The sequence below is a fragment of the Hemicordylus capensis genome, chromosome 4 (genome assembly GCF_027244095.1).
Source record: "Hemicordylus capensis ecotype Gifberg chromosome 4, rHemCap1.1.pri, whole genome shotgun sequence".
Lineage (NCBI taxonomy): Eukaryota > Metazoa > Chordata > Lepidosauria > Squamata > Cordylidae > Hemicordylus > Hemicordylus capensis.
The window spans coordinates 49,367,119-49,394,617 of record NC_069660.1 but is presented as its reverse complement, the minus strand read 5'-3'; the positions used below and the strand labels follow the sequence as shown (position 1 = coordinate 49,394,617).

Here is a 27,499-nt window from a genome sequence, read left to right as displayed (position 1 = left end):
CCTCCAGCCTCCAAGGCAGGATTCCTCTGAGTACCAGTTGCCAGGGAGTAATGGCAGGAGAGAGGGCATGCCCTCAACTCCTGCCTGTGGCTTCCAGTGGCATCTGGTGGGCCACTGTGCGAAACAGGATGCTGGACTAGATGGGTCTTGGGCCTGATCCAGCAGGGCTGTTCTTATGTGGATAACTGCTAGCGACTCCTCATAGTGTGATTTTGTCATCTCACTGTTTCTAGGAAATACTGCGTGACAGGAGCTGTTCTAACCTCTTGACCCAAACATGGTGATATATCTTAGTCCCCAGATGCAATCAGGGGGCCAGTACATCCAGGAGGGAATTACTCTTGATCCCACTACCAAGACAGCTAATACCTGAAACTTTTTAAAAGTATATGTATATAATTCTTCTTTTGCAACAAAGTGCTTTGAGGACTTCTTTGCTGAAAATAAATATAAAAATAAACTGCATGAGCAGTACTTTAAGCCAGAATCATACTCCGCTCCTGAATCATGGCTGAGCTGCAAACCTTGCAACAGACAACCGAATGCAAATCAAAACAAAATCATAGTGCAAGTGGACTTAAGAAGAAGGCCATGCTATAAGCAGAATAAGAAAAAAAAGAAAAAAGAAAAAGAAAAATGTAACTCAGCCAAGCCAGACACACATGTGTAGGTACCTGACTCATTGCTCAAATGGCTGAGCTGCACATAAGGAACTAGAAGCAAAGAGAAGAGAGTAATGGGAAACACAGTTAGGGTGGTCATGACACATCTGGAACATCAGCTGCTTGCACACCACTAATGAACTTTCAACCCTTCGGTTTTTGGTTCCCAGCACCATCGAACTTTGTGGGGGTCATCTATTAGCAGCATATTAGGTGATCTAATAGTATTGGTTCCCAGAGTTCCCTTGCACAAGTATAAGACCCTGATGCAGGATCTTTGTACAAAGAAACACACTCAGTCCAGATTACTGCTTACATTAGTGCAAGATGTTAAACTATGGTGCTCTAGTTCCCTGTTACTTATAACATAACAGTGCCTCTTGGGCTCCTGTTGCATGCAGATGTTCCTGTTTTTCCCTGCTACACGTAGACTAGATTTCATTAGCAGCCCAACATCTTGGTGCTCCTGAGATAGGGTGCCAAATGCCACCTTCCCACAAGCTTCCATGGGTGCATGAGCAAACACCCACATCAAACTCCTTCTCCTTCTCTGTGGCAATAGACACTAGCCACGGCTTGACTTGGCATACACCCTACCACTTCCCTCATGCACCACGGATGGAACAGTATTAAAAAGAGGAAGCAGAAGAGGAACAGAAGAGGGCAGCAGAGTACAAGAAGGGTTTTGCAGAGTATCTACTGCACTATCTACTGCACTCTATGAAAGGACAGTAGAATACTAGACATAATGGAGTCCTACTAGTCAATGATGGGGAAACCGAGACTTAAATTGAAAAATCCAGTCCTATCAATCATCTAGTGGAGTCTACATGACAAGCAACTCCCAACTTAAAACTTCTCAAAATAATGCGCTGTTGGCTTTACTTACTGTAGCCCATTCCTTGCACAAAATACTTGAAGGCTTCAGTCAGTTTCCCAGGCTGGAAAACAAACCAGACACCCAGAATCAAGTAAAGTCAGAATTTGTACTCGAGAGTGTACCACATCCCAGGATCACAGCAGTGAGTACTCACCTGAACGACCTGGGGCAGTCCACCACAGTCTGCCATCTGCAAGGGAAAGAGAGGGCACTGAAATCTGTTGAAATGACGTTTTGCTAAATGAAAAAAGTGCTGAATTATAAACTAAGCTAGTGGTGGTATTCTGGGCACCATGGGAAAGCTTCAGCTACACATAGTTTTAAACAGAAGCACCACCTCCCATTCTCTATACAGGCAGCTTTAGAACAGAACTTGTCTCCGGGAAATGAAGTGCCTGGTCTGCAGACTGGGAGCCAACCAAGATATTAGCCACTGGTGAAGAAGGCCAAGACAAACCTGATCAACTATTTATTATTTATCATTATTTAGTTCTTAGATTTATATACTGCCCTTCCAAAATGGCTCAGGGCGGTTTACAGCACGAGAAAATCAATTAAAAACAAGTTAACAGTTAAAACCAAACTATAAAAACAGAATAAAACCAATTAGGGTGAGTTAATCTCAATTTCTGGATGTGGATCTCCGAGAGCTGGCAGAGAGCACTTTTGAAGTTTGTCTGTAACCAAGCTTCTCTCAGCTACCATTTAGTACAGCTCCCAGACCCACACTGTTTGAAATTAGCAGTTCAAATGCAGCCATCTCACACGTGTCTGGAGATTCCCAATCTGAAAAAATGGCAAATTGGGATATATTCCAAGAGACATGGAAGCAGAGGTGGGGTAGGGAAGAGTGAGAGAGAGCACACGCATGCTCTCGAACGACAGCTCCCAACCCATAGCCCATAGTTGGTAGTTACCTTCAACAGTGTTGTGTTTATTGGATCCAGCCGAGAATTGCATTCAACCTACAAAGCATAAGAGGACTTTTTATTTTATTTCCTCCCCAATTATTCAATGCAATATACAAACATTTCATCATTCCGCAGTTCTATACCAGAAAGTGGGGATTAGAAGCAGAAACTGTGACCCTCAGCAGCAGCAGCACAATCTAGAAACAGAGGTATCTGTCACTTCCTTTATAAATGTCCATATAAAGGACACTTTATAGATGGGATTAAGAGCTCTCCAGTGCCTGACAGAGAGTAGAAAACTTACATTTGTGTGAAAGATGAACAAAACAGCAGGACATAAATGTGATCAAAACTATCACCGAGAAAAAGCTTTAAGAAGTGCATAGTAAGACAGTACACACTGTGGGAAAACTGAATATAAATAATAGTAACTGAAGGTGAAAATATAGACTTTATAATTGTAACAACATCAAGGGAAACTAAAGTGGAGAAGACTTGTTACCGGTAGATTTGAAAACAACAATTCACATATCCCCCATTTCTGAAGGCTGCTGCTGATGTTACTTTTGCATACTTACATTTAAGAGCAGAAAAAAATTAAAAGAAGTCACTCGACTTGTGCTGCTTTCATAACATTAGAAGGGGGTGTGCATGGATCTGAACACATGTACCACCCCATGCCATGATAGTTGGCAGGACATCTGACCAAGATGCACGGGACAAATTCAGCACATACAAGCCCCACTCATATCTTTAAGATACAAGTGGGGGTGGGGCAGAATTATGCCTGGTTATGTCAAACAGCTATCACTAATTATCACTCATTATCTATCACTAATTATCACTCATTATCTCTAATGAGTAGAATTTTATCCTCATGAGCGGAAGCACTTAATAAATACTATGCCCTACTGATCACTCCAGTGTGACCCCACAAGTGATACACTGACAAAGATGGCAATGAGAAAATACATAAAGTTACAAGGCACACTTACCACAGCTTCAACTGCAGGTGAGCTGTCCCCAACCACTAATAAGACGGGGCATCTGGAAAAAAACACAGAACACAGTTGTACTCCACACACACCAAAACCTCTACCCCACTTAGGGTTCTCCCTATTCCTTTAATTTAGCACGACTGCCTAATAAAGCATTCAAAAAATCAACTCTGAACCAAGACAGGAGCATATCTGCCATCTGCTTCTTTTGCACAGTGTCCAATACAATTCTCCAATATCTAAGGCCCAATTGCAAACTCCACTATACTATCCACAAGGCTCTCAAACATTTCATCATTCTGCAGTTAGGAACATAGGAAGCTGCCATATACCGAGTCAGACCTTTGGGCTATCTGGCTCATTACTGTCTACACAGACTGGCAGCGGCTTCTTCAAGGTTTATTTATTTTATTTATTTAACATATTTTTATACTGCTGCAGGCAGGAATCTCTCTCAGCCCGATCTTGGAGATGCCAGAGGGGGAACTTGGAACCTATATACTCTTCCCAGAGTGGCTCCATCCCCTAAGGGGAATATCTTACAGTGTTCACATGTTCTATACTAGGACATTTCCTAATGTCAGGTCATAAGAACATAAGAACAGCCCTGCTGGATTGGGCCCAAGGCCCATCTAGTCCAGCACTCTGTTTCACACAGTGGCCCACCAGATACCACTGGAAGCCTACAGCAAGAGTTGAGGGCATGCCCTCTCTCCTGCTGTTACTCCCTTGTAACTGGTACTCAGAGGCATTCTGCCTTGGAGGCTGGAGGTGGCCCTCCGACTCGTAGCCATTGATAGACCTCTCCTCCATGAAATTATCCAAACCCCTCCAACCAAACTAGGAACAGCTGCAGTGAGTGGAAGTCAGTGAGTCCAGTCAAATGTTTCAAACAATGAAACTGCTGTGGAAGCACACTTGCTGCATTTTATCCTCATGTACACAATCTTTTTCCCAGGACTGAGCTCAGAGAAAACTGGTTGCACATTCTAGGGCAGAAGCCAGCTGCACATAGTGCTGCTTGGACAGGCAGTCTATTAAAAGGCTGGGGGGGTAAGGAGAGAAAGCAGGCTTGTTCTGCAGGAGAAAAATATGCAGCAAGCCCTTATTTTAAGGTGTGTGCATGCACTCTTACAATGTTTGACTTACTCTAATGATTATCATCCGTGGTCTAAAGCGCTCTCTCTCTCTCTCTCTCTCTCTCTCTCTCTCTCTCTCTCTCTCTCTCTCTCTCACACACACACACACACACACACACACACACACACACACACACCTATTAAATAACTCTGCTATCCAATCCAGGGCTGTAAAATGGCTTTCACCATCCTGGTTCAACTGGCTAGTTCAGTACATCCTTCTGATGGCCTTAATATGGTACATTGACTACATCAAGAATCAAGATCCTTACAGCTCTCAAGGAAGTGGACAATGAAGGAGCAGGCAAAAATAGCACATGAGTAAACTTAAAATGGAATTCAATACAGTTTCAAGTAATGTCTCAATATTACAAAAAACAACTTACTTGAGTGTTTTTGCTACATCTTCATTCACACCCAAGACCGGTCTCTCAATGTCCAGATCCCTACGGCTGCAAGACAGGAGGAGAGCCATGTGGAACCACTAGAACTATGATATGCACATTATGCCTCAAAGCTATTAAGCTTGGATTTAACAGTGTGTTTTAACAAATACAAGAGCACAGCAGAGAAAGATTATATGGTTCTAATTACACATTTAGTATGACATCCAGGGAGTCACCTGGCATTTTTTAAAATAAATTTCTAACTCAAGCTAATGAACTCTGTGGCAGATTCTGCAAGCTGACCCACAAAAAAAGCAAGTATGATCTGTGGTGCTCTTGGTATGTATGTTTTAGAAATCTGTGTTCCTCCTTGACAGATATGTGAGAAAGAGCTACAAATGGAACTCACACCTCCACCCACTCATTTAACACACTGTTGAGTAAGTGGCAGTTCAAAGTCTGAACAAAACAGAGACAGCTGGGGTCCTTAACTCATGCCCCACCATTTTCTTGATCACAATCCTCTATGCCCAAAGCTGCCATTAGCTTTGCTAGAGGGGGAAAACCCTCAAACCTCTGTTGATGTACACCTTCGACTGAATATCCCCTGGACTTGGACTTAAATGCTCAGTGGTGTCTGCTCTTTTCAAAAACTGGAAAGCAGAGAAGTAATGAAACAAGAAGAGATTTTTTTGTGTGAAAGATAAAATGTCTGACATACCTAGACCGACATTACATATTATATGGCAATAGTACTGGAACCTCATTGAGGAGAGGGATTTAGGAAGACCATTTCCTTGAAATCTCTTTTCTTGTATAAAGCAGGCTCTCCAGAAATACCACTTAATCTGCATTTTGTGTCATGTGTCAATGTATTGGAATCTTCCAACCAACCCAGTCATCTGCTGCAGCACTATTTATACCTTTGGGGGTGGGTGGGGAAAGAAAGCAAAAAAGCAGGCTTCTATACAAATGCAGTTAACTACCCGTTATAGGAGGCCACAAAGAGCTGAAGGTTATCCTGATTGATGTCCTGTCCAATATGAAGTCTGTATGTCTGGATCAGCTCCAAATTAGCTTGCAGTTCATCCTGATGAAGAACAAATAGTCTTGTCAGTTGCCTTGCTATTTTTAAATGCTCATTAAACATGCTAGGAGGACACCACATGAAGTTCAGCAAGTAACATACATCCTTTAGACTACACCAAGATTTTAGATTTCAAATAACCTAACTATTCCTATTATTCAATGTCTTATAGAAGCAAAGGGCTGCATAGCCTTCATATGAAATGCTTGAAGTGTGCTAATGTAATAGAAGGGACACACACAAACAAGGATTATCTCACTGCTGAAAAGGTTTAGCAATACCTACCTTAGAGGGTATTTAGTAATATCCAGTTGCAGAATACATAAGGAGGAGAAATGTCAATATACTCTTTACTGTACAGCTATAACTCATCAAATCATTCAGAACTGAGATTGTGACAATGTTCTTTTAAAGTGACTAGGGGTAGGATCAAGAATAGGATATTATATTTAAGATTCAAAATTAGAAATTGCAGTCGACTTACATGACCAAAATGATGAGCCAGGACAATGTCCACAATGTTGGTTGTCCACCCAGAAAACTGAAAATAAAATTTAAGTTATGGGTACTTAAATAACTCAGTTGCCCTAACAAACAGGTCAGGTTAAGTTACACAACCAATTTTTAAGCCAACAAATTCCAACACAGCAGGGGTTTGTGTTGGAAAAGCAAGTGAAATTAAACCAATATGTAGGAATCAGAAACACGAACAGTTCCTCCAAGTAGCAAGTGGAGATGTAATCTATCAGCTGGTTGAAGCTTTATGGTTATCAGCCAGTTGGAATTATTTTCTGTTCTTTCTCTATTTCAATCTTCTGTTTCTATACATGTGATTTCCTGTTTTATGACAACTTTGTGTAGTTCCAATTTTTTCTTGGCCTGCTGCATCATGTTGTGCAGTATTGTTTGTTTATAGTAGGTAAGGATTCCAAAGAAACTCTTAACTGTGTGTCTCACTGATCTCTTAACTCTTATCAGTTTGAGCTCTTGTACACTTCTCTCTCTCTCATATGAAATAATAATAGAAACAGTAAATCTGTAGTTGTGACTTAATTTTCTTGAGGCAGATACAACAAAAGCAATGCCTGAATCAGTTAACAGACCCTACTCTACTCGGGGTGTGTGTGTGTGTGTGTGAAGGATGTGAGGTCAGTTTCTTACATTCTGGAAAGTCTTACTCACTGCATCTCTAATTACTTGCAATGTATCAGTTTAACAGACCTAAGAGCATTTAAAATTAAGAATTCAATATGGTTGTACTTTATAAGGAAGCTGACTAATCTCACCGTACCAGTCTGTATGCGACTTAGAGAAGTCTGATAGGCCGCACTCCTCTATTTCTTCCTGCTGCTTTTGTGTATAATACACTAAAATATAAAATATATTCATAATTTCTTACCCACTGCCTGTTGCATCCATAGGTATGGTTATATTATAAATTATATGCTGACATGTAGGCTATCCCTTCCTGTATGTACACATGTACTGTTTGGCTCAATGTTAGCTTTATGACATCAATATCTGCTTCAGTATGGAGGACTCATGAGCACACTTCCTTGCTACATAAAATAGGTCAGTATTATCTCCATAAAACATTCAAGCCTTACCTTGGATGCTGCCCAGTCAATCCAGCCTTTTGCACATGGGTCAATATTAATAAGAACCAGGCCTTCCACCAAGTCAGGATGATTCAACTAATTAAAAAAAAAAGGTGGGTGGCAGGTGAGCCACTAGATTTTAAATTTCCAAATATCTATGCTTTAAAACGCCAGTTAGTATGGATGGCTCACTAGTCTAGATTGTAGCAACCGATTAGTCTAGCAACCAATTAGTCTAGATTATAGCAAGTGATGATCGCATGAGGTACAACATTTGGATTCATGCTGATGCACTTCCTCATTTAGCTTGGAAAAGAGAAAACATGAGAAGACTGGTAGCCTTAACTCGTATCAAGTAGTATATCTGTTATGTTTATTGTTGCAAAGAGTAATCTCCATCCTGGAAAAAAATGGGAATCCTGTATCCTCATCACCTTGAATTACCTGCCTAACCTTTAATAAATTCATGAAATTCTTTCCTGCAGAGAGGTTGATACATCCATGATTCAAGTTCTTACTAGTATCTCTCATTACTGTACTCATCCCTACTATGCATGCTATACAAATCAATAGCCTTATGTATGTATGGAGCTAAGAATCTGAGTTTGTATAAATGGTCAGAGATAAAGCTTACTTACTGCAAACCTGCTAAGGATGTAAGCACCAGCTCCAATTCCAATTCCAATTATGCTTTTCAGGCTGAAAGTTTAAAGTGAAAATCTCAATACCCATGCAACACCATCCTTTCAGTTGGCCATTTGATGGCCCCCTTGCATGCAATCAAGTGTCTGTTCTGCTACAAATAGTGGAAAGGAGTAACAGGAAATTATGAGGTTTCTGCATGTAAGATCTGAATAGAACTGGACCACCATATGCATTGTAAGCATAGCTGTTACCATCCCCTCTCCTGGCTACATCAGGGAAACGTTTTCTGGCCAACTGTAGTAACCAAACTAGCATGGGTCAAGCTGTGTACTTGCCTCAGGTGTGTAAGAACTGCAGGGAGCATTTCAGCTAGTTCATCGATAGTGGGGTATTGGTATCTGAAAACAAAGAGAGGTGCTTCAGTAAGGCTACTGATAGGATGAAATACATTCACTAAACCCCTGAAAATTTATTTTAAGGCCATGTAGTCACTCTCACACACGCAGAGTATTTAGGAAAGGCTACAGCAGTTTCACATCAGCGGATTCTGGAATTTACAAGTGGAAGCAGAAACTTGTATTTACCAAAGCACACACAGTTAAGAGACCTAACTGAATCACAATAGACTCATGGAATGTCTCTCACAACTGTATACCTTTATTTAAGATACCTTGCCCGTTTATACTACCCCTTGACATGCTCTCACTCTTTATTATCATCACTACAGCAGACACACACAGTGTGACTGAAGAGAGCTGATCTTGTGGTAGCAAGCTAAGCAGGGTCTGCCCTGGTTGCATTTGAATGGGAGACTACAAGTGTGAGCACTGTAAGATATTCCCCTTAGGGGATGGAGCCGCTCTGCGAAGAGCAGAAGGTTTCAAGTTCCCTCTCTGGCTTCTCCAAGATAGGGCAGAGAGAGATTCCTGCCTGCAACCTTGGAGAAGCCACTGCCAGTCTGTGTAGAGACAACACTGAGCTAGATGGACTAATGGTCTGACTCAGTATATGGCAGCTTCCTATGTTCCATTGAGCTGTGGGTAGTCTAACTCCATTTGCCTCTAGAATATTTTCAGTCAGACTCCATGACCACATCACAACAGAAAGGGTAGAATGAGCTCTTTACAGCAAGCAGCAGAATAGGATCCATTCCAGAAATCTTTATCATCTATAGGCTGCCACATCTACACAAAAGGTTTCCCCCCCATGGCAACAGACTTCCAGGATCAGAGCAATACTGCTGTGCTTACCCAGAAGGGAAAGGGGGAGCCGCTTCTTGTTGTCCTGGTGCATCAACATGGCACACAGCAAAGTGTTGGGTGATCTCCTGCATGTCTTCATAGTTGAAAAAAGCATTGAAGCATGATTTATCTGCAAGAGAAAGCCTGGGAGTAACTGGATAGGAAAGCATCTCTCCATTCTGCCACCTGACCTTTGCTCTGCATAGCCAAGAGTAATCATGGTTCATGCTTTGTGTTGCAACCATAGCAAATGAAAAACTAAGGAAGCACTGCTTCTGAGCCACAACTCTTTTTCCCCCTTTATGTCATCCATAAGAACATAGTTGCTGAACTAGCAACACACTTAAAACAAAAAGCATGCAGATCTGAGCACCTAGAAACAAGAGGACTTACGGTTGAGGCCAATATCGTGGTATGTGAGGATGATAGGCCTGTTCCCTTTTGGTGTACCCCTCATAGTGACATGAACAACTCCACATGCCGTCTCAATGTCATGCTCCTACAGAAGGAAAAGTTCAGGTGGTGGTTAGAGAAACAATCTCTTGGGAGAAATTATTGTTAAGAGACATCTAGACAGGGAAGCAGTCAGCTCGTGCCAGCAGCCTTAATATTGTGGAAATGCCTTTCCAATATAAACTGGACAGTTCAAGGTGGCTTGCAAAAAGGGTGGGTGGGTGGGGAACAGTAATAAACACAACTAGCTCAGTACCCTAGCTGAAAATGGATCTCTCAAGCAGATAGATACAGGCATCAGTGCATTATACGTGCTTTCTATAGATTTCCCTTATCTTAATCCAAATCCAGCGATATTTCCCCCTGCTGAAATCAGCCATGCAGTCTACCCCTCTCATGACCAGGCTTAGCTCCTTAAAGTAACTTTCAAATCACAGTGCAGTACCAGACTTTCTCTGTCATTTGCTTCCCCCCCACCCTAGTTTTACTTCTTTGTCTCAACCAGATGTCTTGAGGCTCCCTTGCAATAATGAATACACTTCATGTGCCCTTGAGGAGAACTCTTCTGTTGAGTAGCTAATAACTTTCACATGAACCAGCAAAACTGCTTGTGCCATCATCTCAGCAGTTAGTACATTTCATTTTATGGTGATGTACACAGTCATCGCCACATTTAAATCTGATGCCAAGAATTTATCTTTTGATCCACATGCAGTGGTCCCTCTTAATTTTTTTCATCTCTGTGAAGAATGAGTCCCCCCGCCCTCTATGTGGCAGTATCAAGGCAGTGTGTGTGCACATGCATTCAGAGTGGGACATTCCTGATTCAACCTGAGCGGGATCTGAACTGAGCAGACATCCAAAAACTTGTGAGCATGTGAATGTGCTCACACCTTAGAGGGAACAGTGTCCACATGTGCTACTGAAGCACACTAACAAATATAAAGGTCATGTCCACACATACATGAATGCTTCTTCATACCACTTCCTTCCCACCCATCTTCAAATTGTATACCATCTCTTGCACGTTTACCATGTTAGATCTTTATCCTCTCAGTTTTTAACCATACTGTCAAAACTCGCCTGCTGAACCAAGTTTTTATCTCACTGGTTTTATTTCCCATTTTAATCTCTCTGCTGTTCAGTTTTATTTCTCTTGTATTGAAACAACCTTTTAGTCATGTATTTTAATTTTCTCTATTAGTCTACCTTGGGAGGACCAGAGCCTGGAGAGAGACACGCAAATATTTTAAATATACTGCTTTAAAAACAAAAAGTGGGCCAGTGGGCAGTTGCTTATTTTGGCACTGCAACTGTTTTTTGTTTTTTGTTTTAAATCATATAGGAAACTTTGGGGCTACACCCTTTGGTGTGTTGGCCCAGTTTGGCTAAAACTGGCCGTAAAGTATAGAGCTGCTGCTGGTCCTTAGAACAGGAACAGTACCACGATACCTTTATCAGGACTAAATGAAACTGAAAAATAGAGCACAAGCATTTTTGTTTTTACAGAACTCTGCTTCAGGTTAAGGGTGGTGGTAGGGAGAGTGTAGGTGGGCATCCCAGAAGCTCTGTCTTCTTAGGTTAACAGTCCAGATTGCAACTTAGGAAGCTCTTTGCAGGCTGATTAGGTTAGTTGGCGACCCATTCAAAAGAGCCAAGGCTACTCCATAGCATATTGGAAGAAAAGCAGCAATAGATATTATCTAATTCAAAATACAAATGCCAGGAGTTACTCATGTCTTTCTTTAGCATTAATTGGAACTCATAGGTCCCTTGCAAGGCAGAGACTAGCAATAAAGAATTGTGTAGTAGTGCTTAGATTAGCAAATTGCTCATTTAGACAATGCACTCCTGTGATATGAATATGACAAATATTTATATACTGCTTTTCAACAACAGTTCCCAAAGTGGTGCGATGTGAGAAGGGAAATGTCACCTAAGCTAGAAATCTTTGAATTATAATATTTAATGTGTTGAAACTGAATGTGCTTTCTGAGTAATAATGCATTGTTCTAAAATGACTGAATCGATTGGTCTTAGAGACAGCATTTGCATAGGGCAGATAGGGAGGGGAAACTACTTTTATCTCATAGCAACACACACAACCAAAACAAAAAACTCACCACAGGAACCAGGAATCCAAAACAGGTAAGCCAATGAGAGCCTTTTGGTTCTACATATACGCCTTAGAAGTTTAACAGAAGATACAGCAGTTATGGTTTTTACAAGAAAAAGGTCCCCAGTAGCTCCTCAATTGTTGCTGTATTGGTCCCCAATTCAAGTGGTTTCTCATTTTAAATTTTGGGGAGACTATTTTGATGACAAGTTAAGCGGGATACAGCATGTTTCATATATGGTGAATAGGCGTAAGCCGCAACTGGATTTATTGTGGGATATTTCAGTAGTACTTGGGGGGTGGATTGAAAAACTTTTGTTACTACATCATGCAATTTTTAGGCCAATTTTGGACTATGAATGTCAAATTTATTCATCAGATCCAGGTCTGTACTGCACAGAGTGGACTCCATTCAAATAAAAGCACTACAGATTATTTGTGGGGCCTTTTTATTGTGGGGCCTTGCAGTGTCCTGTGGGGTGTAACAGAGGAGTGGCCTGGGAATTTATACCATATGGTCTTGGATGTGTCCTTTGGATCTCTGTCTCTGTCCTTTGGATCTCATGGCCCCATTTACAAGCTTAGCTGGGAGTTTAATGACAGTAGGAAGTTCTAAGATGTGAGGTTGTCCCATGTGGCCTGGGTCATTTCCTGTTTCACATCCTATCCATTGGAGAATTTGGTAGCTGCAGGGCCAGCTGCATACCCTTATCCTGTCTGGCTATGGCGATCCCTTGTGGTCATACTATGGTCCTGGAGTTTGTTGTCTTTCAAACATGAATGTTGTAAGTTTTATACAGATGAGTCTAGATCTTCATGAGTTGACTAGCCATTACGAGTTGACTAGTCTGCTGCATTTGTAGTTCCAAGCCTTAGTATTAGGAAAGGGTATAGATTATCTAATGAGATCTGTATTATGTTGGTGGAGTGAATGGCTATTCGGCTGGTTCTAGAGTGGGTAAAAGATGTATGTCTGGGCAAGTTTTACTTTTGTCTGATTCACGGTCTGACCTTATGGCTATTCAGAACAGTGGGCCCGGATGTAAAAGCTTATTGGCAAATGAAAACTGGGTGTTATATAATGAATTATAGTGTACTAGCTTAACTTGCACAGAGCATCTGAGAGCTAGTACTTGATTGCTCCCCTCACTCCCTGCCACAGCCCCCCTCACTTAGGAGATCTCCCAACCCTCACCTGAGCTGCACTCCTGCTCCATCCGGTTGATTCCATCCTCCTCACCCCTCTTGGTCACTCCTCCATCCCTTTACTCCACCCCCCTCAACCCTCTTGGTTGTGGCTGCAGCATTTGTGGAGCCTACTGGCCAAGCTGCAGCCCCCTATCCCCAGAGACCTCCCCAGTCCCCACCCGAGCCCCGCTCCTGCTCCTCCCCACAGGAGCAGCAGCGGTTGACCGGGCCCTTACTCTCTATTGTCACTCGTTCCCCTCAGGCTGCTGACAGGCCCGGGCCCGTCCCTTGCCTGGCCTGCCTCCCTCTGCCAATGGCCTTGGTAGCCCCAAACAGTAGCAGTGGTTGACTGGGCCCTTCCTTGCTGCCAATAGACGCCACCACGGCTGCTCATTCCCCTCAGACCGCTGACAGGCTTGGGCTGGTCTCTCGCCCTTCCTTCTTTCTCTCTTCCCCTACCTCTTTTCTCTTTCTTTCTCCTCCACTTGCTCTTCCCCTTGCTTCTTATTCTCTTTCTCTCTCCCTTCCTGAGTTAACAGATCTTGTTCATCTTGTTTCCTCATCTAATTCACACAAGCAGCCTCCTTCTCCTGAAGGGGCTCTTTCCTCCCTCACAACACCTCTCTTCACAGACCCCTGCCCACTATCCATACACACACACACACACACACACACACACACACACACACCCACACACACCTCTCCTCTACAATCAAGAACATCTTCTGACCAGTAACAGTTGCATTCCAACTGTCCTTAACCAGCACAGGCTCCTGCTCCCTATCTGCATATGGAATCTCTACTGCCCAATCACCACAGTGCTTCTGCTTGCAAACTCCTGCAAGAGATGCCACACACGGAGTAGCCACAGGTACGCCTTAAAGAACTGTATATATAGATGGCTGTATTCATTAAATTTTGCTGGATACCTGAGAGTGGGAAGCAGTGGACTACAAGTTGGCTTTTACTCAATCTGAAGCAAAGTGCTGGGTTAAACAGGCATTAGCAAAAGAATGACAAAACCAGTGGGACCATGATGATACTAAACAAAGGGATTATTCCCTCTGCTCAAGACTCACGAATTTACAGCTTCTCTCAATCACTGGTAGAATGAGTCAAGTTTCCACCCTAAGAAATCTTTCTGGACATTGTGCCCTTCGTGGTAAACTCTATTTGCTTGTCAAGGAAGAGGACGATTTATGTGTTACTTGTGGAGTTCCAGAGACAGTGGATTATGTTTTGATGTAAACTGCCCTGAGCCATTTTTGGAAGGGCGGTATTATAAATCAAATAAATAAAATTAATAATAATTATGCCCTTGCGACTGTGTGGTATGAAGTTACAAGCAGGAGATGTTTTTCAATGCTCTTTGTCCATTAGGTATTTTGATGTCATCACATCAAGCAACTTTTGGAAACAAAGAAAGAGGCCAAATTTCTAGACAAGATAAATGATTGTGCTTTAGAACATTTGGTCACAGAACCAACCAGAAAGAAGGCAAACTTGGATTTAATCCTGAGTGGTGCCCAGGACCTGGTGCGAGATGTTACAAGTTGTAGAACCACAGGGGAACAGTGACCATAGTGTGATCCAATTCAGATTATATGTGAGTGGAGTATTGCCAAGAAAGTCCAACACAGATGACTTCTGTGTTGTGTTGTGTCCAACACAAAAGACTTCTTCTTTTTGAGAAGAAACTTCTCAAAAATGAGGGGTCTGGTACAAAGGAAGCTGAAAAAGAATGTCAGGAGGGTTACTTTACTCCAGAAAGCATGGAACTTATTTAAAACTACAGTAACAGAAACTGAGTTAGAATGATCATTAGGAAGGGGATTGAAAATAAAAATGCTACTATTATAATGCCCCTATACAAATCTATGGTGCAGCCACAACTGGACTACTGCATACAGTTCTGGTCACCATATCTCAAAGAGGGCATTGGAGATCTAGAAAAGGTGCAGAAGAGGGCAACTGAGATGATCATGGGCCTGCAGCACCTTCCTTATGAGGCAAGGCTATAGCATCTGGGGCTCTTTATGTGGAAAGAGGTGACACTGATAGAAGTGTATAAAATTATGCATGGAGTAAAGAAAAATTTTCTCCCTCCCCCACAGCACTAGAACCAGGGGTCATGCCATGAAACTGAAGGCCAGGAAATTTAGGACTGACAGAAGGAAGTAGTTTTTCACACAGCACATAATTAATCTATGGAATTCTCTGACACAGGATGTGGTGATGGCCACAAGCTTGGATGGCTTTAAAAAGGGTTTAGACAAATTCATGGAGGACAGGTCTATCAAAGGCTACTAGTCTGGTGGCTGTAGGCCACCTCCAGCCTCAGAGGAAACATGCCTCTAAATACCAGTTGTAGCGGAGCAACATCAAGAGAGAGAGGGCATGTCCACAATTCTTGCCTGAGGGCTTCTTAGAGGCATCTGAGAAGAATGTTTGAAATAGAATTCTGGACTAGATAGGCCTTGGGCCTGATCTAGAAGGGCTAGTCTTATGTTAGGCTATTTGGGCTCTGGTTCTTTAGCTTTAATGGAACTTCCCTCAAACCACTCAGCTATGTGAAAGACTGACTGTGCATTAAGTGACAGTTAGTAGATCACAGTGATGAGACCTTCCTTTGGTCCAGCTTTGCCATTCTTTTCCCCTAACAGAAGCAGCAGCAGTAGTAGAATCAAGATAAAATGCATGACTATAATCTCAAATTAAGTCAACATTTTATTAATAGCATATACTACAATAGGCTAGAACCACTGGAAGCTTTAAAACTTGGCCATCACTGAATGTACAAATTAAGAAAGTGACGTCTGAAAATACTGAAGATGTACTGATGCCCCTCTAAAAACATTAAAAGATGGCATGGGTAACTAAATCAGGCATGGATTGGATGGCACTAATCTCCCTTTTAGCTTGCAATGTTTTGTCATCTGTGAGGAGACAGCAGCCGTGTCCTAGAAGATTCATTAGAGGAACATGGTGTGAAGTCTGATTGCTTTCTCAAGATCAGCCTGCTGATGTGATTCCACACGAAGCCAGCAAGAGGCAGTGCTAACGATGGCTGTATTTCACTACACTTCTCTTTCACATCTGAGGTGTGAGCAACTGCTGTCGACAGAAGGTTATGCAGACTGAAGATCACCACATCTCAATAGTATTTAAAAAACAAAACAAAACACAAAGTGACTTAATTAAAAAGAAGCAAAAGATTCACAAACACATCTGAAGCAGCATTAGTCTTAAGATCATATAGAGCGTCTCTCTTTTCAAAGATCAGAGGTGGAGTAGAGTAAAGCCCTAATTCAAGCATAATCAAAACTGGGAATTTTGTACTTGGGAGTACAGCATTCTTGAGAACGTGCTTGCAAGCCCTCCTCCCCACCCCCCGTCCACGGTTACAGCAGTTGTCTGCTGGGCATTTGCCTGGCCACTTCAGTGTTCTCGGCATCTCAGGAAGAATCTCTCCTTGAGTACACCAAATGCTTGGTGTTAGGGAAGGGTATAGAGTATCTAATGTATTACGCTGGCAGAGCTAATGGCTATTCATCTGGTCCTGGAACAGGTAAAAGATGTGTCTGGGGAAGGTTTTACTTGCACCGAAAAACTTGAACCAGCATTAGCCATTTTTGATGAAGCAGAAATTAGAGAAGGCATCAGTGGGTATCCCAGAATTCAGGACAGAATAATGGGTTTGGAAGTGCTTGAAAGATTCATGCCACCTCAGAGCATACTGAAATCTCGCCAGAAAGCATCCAGTAATCCTAAGCCAAAGCAGTTTTAGCTACTGCAGATGCTTTCAGCCTGGCAAGGAAAGCAGCAGGGAGGCAGTATTCCCATCATCATTAGTACTCCCCCACACAGTGTCACTCTCACCCCAGGAAAAAAACTATATTTCATGTCCTATTTGACTAAGATACTTAAAAGTCTTCACTCTGGCACACAGAAGCTTCAATGCTTTTAAATAACAACTAGCTGAACCCACACAGAGCATCTGTGCAGTAAACCCCACCTTCTGCCCACCTTCCCCTCCCCCTTCTGCCCCAGCCTCCTCTCCCCTCTGCCCCCTTCTGCCCCAGCCTCCTCTCCCCTCTGCCCCCTTCTGCCCCAGCCTCCTCTCCCCTCTGCCCCCTTCTGCCCCAGCCTCCTCTCCTCTCTGCCCCCTTCTGCCCTAGCCTCCTTTCCTTCCCCGCCCCCTTCTGCTTCCTCTTCCTCCCTGCTGTCCTCCACCGCTTATTTTCCTCCTGCTCCTTGACGGCGGGTGTCCGTTGTCTCGCTGCCCTCTCTGAGGTCCAGTTTCCTCCTTTCTTCCTCCTTTCCCCGACTCTGCCATGCCGATTCCCCTTCAATTTTCCTCCTTCCTCCAGTTTCCTCCTTTCTCCCTCCTCCCCGCCCCAACTCTGCTGTGCCAAATTCCTGCCTGCCTCCCTCACTGCTGTTCCCTCACAAGGCAATGGTTGGAACTCTCGCAGGACTTCGTGAGAGTTCCACCAGGCATCCAGGCGCATCTGGACGCAGTTCCCTAAGCGGTTGGTCGTAAGAGAATTAAATATATAGATATTAGAGCAAATCAATCTGTTACAGACGTTGGCTGACATGCAGAGTAACCCTTTGCTGATGCGGCAGGGTTTTCCATTGTGAAAGGGGAAGGGGTGATTTTTGGCGGCCATTATACCTCCCGAAACTATGTCCCTGAGAGTTGGAGGACACAGTTTGGGGTGACTGTCAAAAATCACTACCTCCCCATACGCAATAGAAAACCCTGGTACATCAGCAAAGGGTTAATCTAGATTTCAGACAATGGGAACAATCCAGGGTCACTTGATTTCACTGGGTCTTATGTACACAGACACTCTGTAGATTGTGCCGATTTGACTTTTAAAAGAATCTAAACAAAACTCAGACTATCCCTTTGTCTCATCAACAAGGAGATGTTTAAAAGCTCTTATAGTACCACAAAAACACCACTATATAAGAGCTTTTAAAAGATATAATAGTTTTTATAATCTATTGATCAGTGTTCTCAACTTTGGCAGAAAACTGCGTAAACCAAAGGACTTACAGACATCCAATTACTTCTTTGCTGGCAGGCACTTCATAGAAGATGAGATATTCACACAGTATTCATTCCCACTGACATAAGCCATCCATCCATAAATATACAGGCCAGCATGCAGCTTGTGCGAAATATTTCCTGGAAGATCATAGCTTCCCTTTCCCTCTCTGCTTTCTGCTATTAATCTTTCCCTTCCTCAGCCTTGCTAAACCACTCACCCAATCCTATCTCCTCAGTTCTGCCTGGCCATCGGAGATGCATGACTCCAGTTCCTTGTTGAAGCCATAAGGTCAGAAAACTGCTTACCACACTAATTGGTCCACTTATGTAAACACTCCATACTGTACGAATGCTCTACAAAGTCAACAGCTTCCCAAGTGTCATAGCCACATGAATGAAAACATAGGAACATAGGAAGCTGCCATATACTGAGTCAGACCATTGGTCTATCTAGCTCAGTATTGTCTTCACAGACTGGCAGCGGCTTCTCCAAGCTCTTAGCCCTAACTTGGAGAAGCCAGGGAGGGAACTTGAAACCTTCTGCTCTTCCCAGAGCAGCTTCATCCCCTGAGGGGAATATCTTGCAGTGCTCACACATCAAGTCTCCCATTCAGCTGCAACCAGGGCAGACCCTGCTTAGCTATGGGGGAAAGTCATGCTTGCTACCACAAGACCAGCTCTGCTCTAAAACCATGGAAGCATTTCCAGACCTCCCCAAAGCAGCTGTGATGTCCGCTCTTAAGCTGAAAGACTCTGAGCACAGAGACTCATGTCCCATAGAGTACATAGCTTTGGGCCTTAAAAGTATTACATTTTCCTCAGATTACTGATGAATAAGAATGTAAAGTTCCCAACACACCTCTGTGTGTGCACACACGTGCATGTATGCTTGTTTTTCAAGCTGATGGGATCTGAGCTGTCGGTGACTGGCCAGGAGAGGGATCTTGGGGTGGTGGTAGACAGCTTGTTGAAAGTGTCGACTCAATGTGTGGCAGCTGTGAAAAAGGCCAATTCCATGCTAGGGATCATTAGGAAGGGAATTGAAAATAAAACTGCTAGTATTATAATGCCCTTATACAAAACTATGGTGCAGCCACACCTGGAGTACTGCGTACAATTCTGGTCACCACATCTAAAAAAGGACATTGTAGACCTGGAAAAGGTGCAGAAAAGGGCAACCAAGATGATCAGGGGCCTAGAGCACCTTTCTTATGAGGCAAGGCTACAACACCTGGGGCTTTTTAGTTTAGAAAAAAGACGACTGCGGGGAGACATGATAGAGGTCTATAAAATCATGCATGGTGTGGAGAATGTGGATAGAGAGAAATTCTTCTCCCTCTCACATAACACTAGAACCAGGGGTCATTCCATGAAATTGATTGCCAGGAAATCTAGGACCAACAAATGGAAGTACTTTTTCACACAACACATAATCAACTTGTGGAATTCTCTGCCACGAGATGTGGTGACAGCCAGCAACCTGGATGGCTTTAAGAGGGGTTTGGATAACTTCATGGAGGAGAGGTCTATCATCGGCTACTAGTTGGGGGGCTAAAGGCCACCTCCAGGCTCAAAGGCAGGATGCCTCTGAGTACCAGTTGCAGAGGAATAACAGCAGGAGAGAGGGCATGCCCGCAACTCCTGCCTGTAGTCTTCCAGTGGTATCTGGTAGGCCACTGTGCAGAACAGGGTGCTGGACTAGATGGGCCTTCGGCCTGATCCAGCAGGGCTGTTCTTATGTCCTTAAAACTCTATTCTCATTATTTCCATTAATGTAGTACTTCAGGCATTCACTGCTTCTTCTCCATAGTTATATTTTGAAACAAGAATCATGTGGGAAGCTAGCTGTTCAGATTTAAACTAGCACACTGAACTAAATTATTCATACCCACACAGAGCAGAAATATTAATAGAAAAACAACACTGTCTAGGCAAGTGGGCAATGGTTTCTATGGTATTCTGTATAAATAGATCAAGGTGTAAATTAATGTGATGCTTTGTTAAATCCAAGCACTATCTGGAGTTAAGAAGTGTACAAACCAATGACAAAGTCATTGGTGGAGAGAGAGAAATTCTTTTCCCTCTCACACAACACTAGAACCAGGGGTCACTCCATGAAATTGATTGCCAGGAGGTCTAGGACCAACAAACGGAAGTACTTTTTCACACAATGAGTGATCCACTTGTGGAACTCTCTGCCACAGGATGTGGTGACAGCCCACAACCTGGATGGCTTTAAGAGGGGTTTGGATGACTTCATGGAGGAGAGGTCTATATCGGTTACTAGTCGGGGGGCTAAAGGCCACCTCCAGGCTCAAAGGCATGATGCCTCTGGTACCAGTTACAGGGGAGTAATGGCAGGAGAGAGGGCACGCCCTCAACTCCTGTCTGGCTTCTAGCGGCATCTGGTGGGCCACTGTGTGAAACAGGAAGCTGGACTAGATGGGCCTTGGGCCTGATCCAGCAGGGCTGTTCTTATGTTCTTAAAGTCCTCAAAGACCCAGCATGCACCCAAGAAAATAGCAATCAGCAATTGTTCCTGAACATATTCTTGCTTCCCTCTGCTCAGGCACATGCTCTTTCTCACATCTAGATGGTCAGTGTTAAATGCTTTAGCAGAATGAGATTAATCTAGCTCTTCCTCATGACACAAACTTCAGAAGGAGCTTGACACAAGATTATAAATTTGGTAAACTACATATGGTAAACAAACAAATGGATCATAGTACAAATCAATCCAGAATTTTCACTCGAGACACAAATGACCAGGCTCAAACTATCATACTTTATTCAAAGACCCAGCTTCCTTGAGAAGTCTATTATGCTGGGGAAAGTTGAAGGAAAGAGAAGAAGAGGATGACCAGCAGCAAGGTGGATGGACTCGATTATGACAGCAATGAATGCACCACGGAGAGACTTTAAAGGCCAAGTTGAAGACAGATCATCTAGGGGAGAATCTATCTATGTGGTCGCTAAGAGTCGGCACCGACTTGATGGCACTTAATCAATCAATCAAACAAACATGTTGCATGAAGCAACTTTTAAGAATTATCGCCTAACATGATTTGGGACAGATACCTTTCAAACAAGTATGTTCTCATTAATTATCCAATATCTGCATCCTTGGCAACATCCAAATTTCAAAACTGCAGTAACAGTTTATATTCAGACTATCTTGCTACAAGAATAAACTTGAACTAGGGCAACCAGGAGGGAGGAAATATATGTTCTTTTCCTCAGTAAGAACAGATCAAAGCTGGACCTGTTTAATTTGAGGTGATGGCAGCCTGGATACAAAGAAGGTTGGATTCTAAAAACATGTTGACTAAGAAAGGATTATTTAGACTGAAGAAGAATTTGAATACACAGACCACACTGCAAATAAGTTCAGTGGGAAGGTAGCACTTACTCAGTTTCCAAAGAAGCCTTTTGCCAAACCCATTAGCATCCAAAAATGGTATCCAAGTACAAAAATACCCTGCCTTGGATACAATTATGTAGAAAGGCCATTATAATAAAGCTAGACGTTGTTTGGCTATTCACTATGGTAACTACAGCAAAAGGAATGCACTATCCACCCACTGATTAAGGGTGATAATCAAGTGTCGAAAACAACCTTGGTCTCCTTGGAATGTTTGATGAGGGGGCAAATCTCCTTCCTAGGCGAGAAATCTCTGGCCTCTTGTTGGTTCAGAGGATTGCCATTCTAACTCTTGGAACTTAAAAGGATCAACTGTCAGAAGAATAATCCTTCTGATTATTACCATTGTTATTTTATGTATTTTTTTATCCGTACATTTCTGTAAAGTTTTAAATTGCATTTGCTGATCTTTGATCGTTGATAGTAATAAACTAAACTAAACTCATATTATCTCAGTGATCCTTAAAATATTCCTGTGAATCAGGTTGCCACTATCCCATATAGAAGATGAGGGACTGAGGCTGGGAGACAAGGGCTTCTTTAAGGCCATCCAGCCACTTCACAGCTGACCAGAAATCTGGACCAAAGACTCACTAGCATGAACAATCTTATGCCTGTTTATTTGGAAGCAAGTCTCTACAAGTTCACTGTGGTTTACTCTTCAGTAAATATGCATAGGGTTTCATCCTTAGCTATTACACTACAGAGATGGTCATTAGAGAGTTACATTCTGGAACAGTCACAATTGCTGGTCAATTTAAAGGATCATTTAAGGTGTTAATTGGGTACACTGCAGCATGAATTGCCCACAAGGGGTAGAACACCGTTTCCATTTTCTTCCAAATCCTAAGAGAACCAAAGTTACAATAAGTTGTTCTACTAAAAACTAATCTGCCTACTTTCCTTTCACTATCTCTACAACTGGACTAAATTTGGTTCAAATTGAGGTCCACAAGTCAGACCTCTTGCTCACCACTGTGAACAAGTGGTGTCCACCATCTTCACATGTCCACCATCTTCGATAGAGGAGGATGACGACATTATAAACTACACCATTGAGGTCTCCTCTTGTGACATTGAAGTGTCACTCACTACAACTGTACCTCATTTAGTTCAACTTAGACAGTCCACAAGTTAGTGCACTTGCATCTCAAAATGTTCACACGTCTGCCATCTTGGATCAGGGTAGATGACATCATCACGAACTACACATTGGGGAATCCCTATGTGTCCCTACAGCTGTAGCAAATTTGGTTCAAATCTGTCAGGTGATTCACAAGTTAGCCAACTTGCGCCTCAAATGCCTTAAATAATCTTTTAATAATTGTTTTATGTTACTGTTTTTATTTCTGTTTTTATGCTACTGTTTTAATTGTTTTGTATCTTAATCTGTGCTGATTTTAAAAATATTGTTTTAAATTTTGTACACCACTTAGAGATGCATATATCAGGCGGTATTAAAAATACAACAAACAAACAAACTAATGTTTGCGTGTCTGCCATCTTGATTCGGGGTGGATGACATCATCACAAACTGTGCCATTGAAGTGTCCCTACAACTGTACCTGATCTGGTTCATATTGATCCAGGCATTGTGAAGTTGATGGGTGGGGAGGGGGAAGACACAGAATGCCGGATGATCTCATAAGCCTACTGGAAAGTAGGCTAAAAATTAGAGAATGAAAAAGACTGTTTTCACAAGGAGGATCCCTAGGAGGTTTTACTTGCTTACACACTCACTGAAGTAAACAAATACGACAAATATTTATATACTGCTTTTCAACAAAAGTTCCCAAAGCAGTTTACACAGATATCAATACAAGTTATTCTACCAAGAACTAATCTGCCTACTTTCCTTTCACGATCTCTACAACTGGACTAAATTTGGTTCAAATTGAGGTCCACAAGTTAGACCTCTTGCTCACCACTGTGAGCAAGTGTTGTCCACCATCTTAATGTGTCCACCATCTTCAACTGAGGAGGATGACATCATTACAAACTACACCATTGAGTTGGACTGGTGTGTCACTCACTACAACTGCACCAAATTTGGTTCAAATTGGTTAGACAGTCCACAAGTTAGTACACTTACACTTCAATAGTTCACATGTCCACTATCGTGGATTGGGATGGATGACATCATCACAAACTACACCACTAGGGCATCCATATGTGTCCCTAAAGCTGTAGAAAATTTGGTTCAAATCAGGTGGTTCACAAGTTAGCCCACTTGCACCTCAAATGTTTACATGTCCGCCATCGTAAATCAGAGTGGATGACATCATCACAAACTATGCCATTGACATGTCCCTGTGTGTCACTCACTACAACTTTACCAAATTTGGTTCAAATTGGTTAGACAGTCCACAAGTTAGCGCACTTGCACCTCAAACGTTTACGTGTCTGCCCTCTTGAATTGGGGTTGATGACATCATCACAAACTACGCCACTGAGGTGTTACTATGTGTCCAGTGTTCCCTCTAACAGGGATTCCCAGATGTTGTTGACTACAACTTCCATAATCCCCAAGTAAAAGCCATTGCAGCTGGGGATTCTGAAAGTTGTAGTCAACAACATTTGGGAATCTCTGTTAGAGGGAACACTGTATGTGTCCCTACAACTGTACCTGATTTGCTTCATATTGGTCCAGGTGTTGCGAAGTTGATAGGAAGGGGACATACACGCGGACACAAAAAATGCCAGGTGATCTCATAAGCCTGCTGGAAAGTAGGCTAAAAATGGCTCCCTGTCTCCAAAGGACTCACAATTTTAAAAAGAAACACAAGATAAGACACCAGCAACAGCCACAGGAAGAATGCTGTGCTGGGGATGGATAGAGCCAGTTGCTCTCTCCCTGCTAAATAAAGAGCTATCACATATGGCACTATGGTACCATAGCCTCTCTAGGCTTTGGGTATTCAGTTATAATCTGGTCATCTGTTGGGGTCCCAGCAATAGAATAATTAACTAGGTTACATACAAGTCTTTTCCAGCATCACTTGTGCACTCTACACTGCAGGTCTGAGTTATCCATCATGTTTCTTACACTGCTTTTACATCAATCTACTGAACGTTTGCTGGTCGCAAGCATGACTTGTCCCCTTAGCTAAGCAGGGTCCACCTTTGTTGCATATGAAAGGGAGATTGGAAGTGTGAGCTCTGTAAGATATTCCCCTCAGGGGATGGAGCCGCTCTGGGAAGAGCAGAAGGTTCCAAGTTCCCTCCCTGGCAGCATCTCCAAGATAGTGCTGAGAGAGACTCCTGCCTGCAACCCTGGAGGAGCCGTTGCCAGTCTGTGTAGACAACACTGAGCTAGATAGACTAATGGTCTGACTCAGTATATGGCAGCTTCCTACATTGCTAGCTAATACAAAGAGAAAGAAAAGAAGAGGTAGTAATTCTATTGGCCTACTTCTTCGAGCAAAAATGTGGTAAATTCAAGTGTGTCAATGGACTCTAATGAAAGCCTAAAATTACCTTGTTCCCAGGCTAATGAGCCGAGCTTCCAATTTGTAATTAGCTACTGCACCAACATCATGAAGGCATTTGTTGTGATGGAAAATCTCACAGCCAGCCAAGCACCACCACCATTTATAACTATACATGTCCGTGGAGAAAAAAGCAGATCACCACCAGGCTACACACACAGTTTTTACTAACTTCTGCCTTAAGGCCCAGGAAACGCCAAGAGAGTTGTATCCTCCCCATAGAACTGAGATGGTCTATCCTGGCTCCCTTTGTGCCCCCAAAAGCTGCTTGAAATGGATGGAACTCATGCAAGAGGGGGATAGGCAACTATGCAGTGAAATTATCAGTCTTGCAGTTGAGTCTCTATGTAACATGAACTTTTGTTTATCTAACCACACATAGTTTGATGACTATTTAGCAAAATACTCTTCTCAATAGAGAAAATTATGAGACTTTAGGATATTCTACTAAAGTTATTCCATAAATACAAATGTAGAAAGCCACCAAATGGCGTAGCGGGGAAGTAACTTGCCTATGGAGCAAGAGGTTGGTGGTTTGAATCTCTGCTGGTATGTTTCCCAGACTATGGGAAACACCTATAACAGGCAGCAGCGATATAGGAAGATGCTGAAAAGCATCATCTCATACTACGTGGGAGGAGGCAATGGAAAACTCCTCCTGTATTCTACCAAAAGAAAACCACAGGGCTCTGTGGATGCCAGGAGTTGAAATCAACTTGATGGCACACTTCACCTTTAAATAAGGTGTCTGAATTAAGAGTTCATTACTTTGCATGTATAGCCATGTGGATTGGGACAGGGCCCATGCTTCAAACGGGCACAGTAAGGTGTTGCTTGCAGTTACCCATCAGGTTTTTGGGTCGTCCTCCATACCCCTGCTTTACTTTTAGCAACTTTGACAGAAAAAGAGTGCAGGAATTCTAGGAACTGGAGACACCTAGTGGACACTAGAACTTGGATTATACAGTATTGTAAACAAGTGATTGACCATATGTTGGGATTATAAAACAAGGAGAACCTAAACCAATTCAGGCATTAAAAAAACACAGCCTCCTTGCTTTTTCCTTATTTCAGTCAAGTACAGATGAACAGTTAATAAATAGAGATAAGAGTATGAATAGCAAATGATGCCACCAAAATCAGATATATAACACATAGCTCCAGCCACAATATTAACATTGCACAGATTTGCCCAAATGCTCTCACTCTCACAGCCACTCCAACAATTGTAAACACCATGCCTTGCCTTATGCCTGCAATATTCAGTCTTACATCTCCTTCCCATCTCCCTTTTACTACAGGCTGGTTTATCTGTGGGAGGTGAAAGGGAGGAACAATTTGCTTCCCAAGGCCGTTCTCTGCATAAACTATCCCAGACAGTAGTGGGCTGCATGCTGATCTTGCAGCCACATGTGCTTTTCCAAGCATCATGTATTCTTCCTGCGCCAGCTGCACTGGAAGCATAGAAGTGCACCTGAGGTGGGGAAAGAACATGCTTCTTCATCCTAACCGATGGCACATAGGACTAGCTCTTTCTTACTGCTGCCACCCAGCTACAACAGATGTTAGCAAAAGAAAATTGGAGGCATGGTCATGAAACAAGAAATGCAGAACACTGAAACAATTTGAAAAGCATCACACTTTGGCTAAATCTCTAGCATTGTCACCTTATACTAATATCACTTTGTAACCACTATGAAATGTCGATGAGGTTTTACAATGCAATCAGTTCAAATAAATGGCATAGATATAACACAGCAGAGTTTATACAGATTTTTCTTGCCTGCCTGAGGTCATGTATTCCATTTGCAAAATCCATTTCTGGCAAGGCAAGGCCACCAGACAAGAGTTCAATTTAATCAGTCACAGACAGGACTATTTTAGTGTGGCCATAACAATCTCTTGTCCTTTCCCCCCTTACTTAACTCACACAGTAGCTGGGTTATAAGGTCAGATGGAGATCAGATTGTTCCATTAATGAACTGGTGGTATTTCTCTCAGTAGACACCATCTGAGAAGCAAACTAATCTGTACAAAGGTATATGGTCATATCAGTTCCTACACCGTCTTACATACCTAGCGTGTTGCTTACAAAACATTCATACATTTAAAATCCTTCAAATGAAACAAGGAGTATGAATACCAATATGGCAAGTATTTATATACTGCTTTTCAAAAGGAAGCACTGTGTATAACTCTGTCATATACTGTCATCCCATTTATGGTT

At 42.6% G+C, this 27,499-nt stretch overlaps 1 protein-coding gene across 5 annotated transcripts in view; it reads right to left on the bottom strand.

Annotated features, from left to right (window-relative positions):
• The window catches only part of NDRG3 (NDRG family member 3), a 98,106-nt gene that overhangs the window by 9,790 nt on the left and 60,817 nt on the right, over positions 1 to 27,499 (bottom strand). For 3 of the 5 annotated variants that reach the window (XM_053246741.1, XM_053246745.1, XM_053246742.1), the window contains 13 exons: positions 9,941 to 10,046; positions 9,557 to 9,677; positions 8,642 to 8,704; positions 8,300 to 8,360; positions 7,671 to 7,757; positions 6,548 to 6,604; positions 5,963 to 6,066; positions 4,977 to 5,042; positions 3,449 to 3,500; positions 2,460 to 2,507; positions 1,697 to 1,732; positions 1,552 to 1,603; positions 675 to 713 (listed from right to left, as the gene is read on the bottom strand). In XM_053246741.1, coding sequence (XP_053102716.1) covers positions 675 to 713; positions 1,552 to 1,603; positions 1,697 to 1,732; positions 2,460 to 2,507; positions 3,449 to 3,500; positions 4,977 to 5,042; positions 5,963 to 6,066; positions 6,548 to 6,604; positions 7,671 to 7,757; positions 8,300 to 8,360; positions 8,642 to 8,704; positions 9,557 to 9,677; positions 9,941 to 10,046 — 892 coding nt within the window. The remainder of the gene's footprint in view (positions 1 to 674; positions 714 to 1,551; positions 1,604 to 1,696; positions 1,733 to 2,459; positions 2,508 to 3,448; positions 3,501 to 4,976; positions 5,043 to 5,962; positions 6,067 to 6,547; positions 6,605 to 7,670; positions 7,758 to 8,299; positions 8,361 to 8,641; positions 8,705 to 9,556; positions 9,678 to 9,940; positions 10,047 to 27,499) is intronic. The other 2 variants (XM_053246743.1, XM_053246746.1) reach the window with 1 other exon arrangement.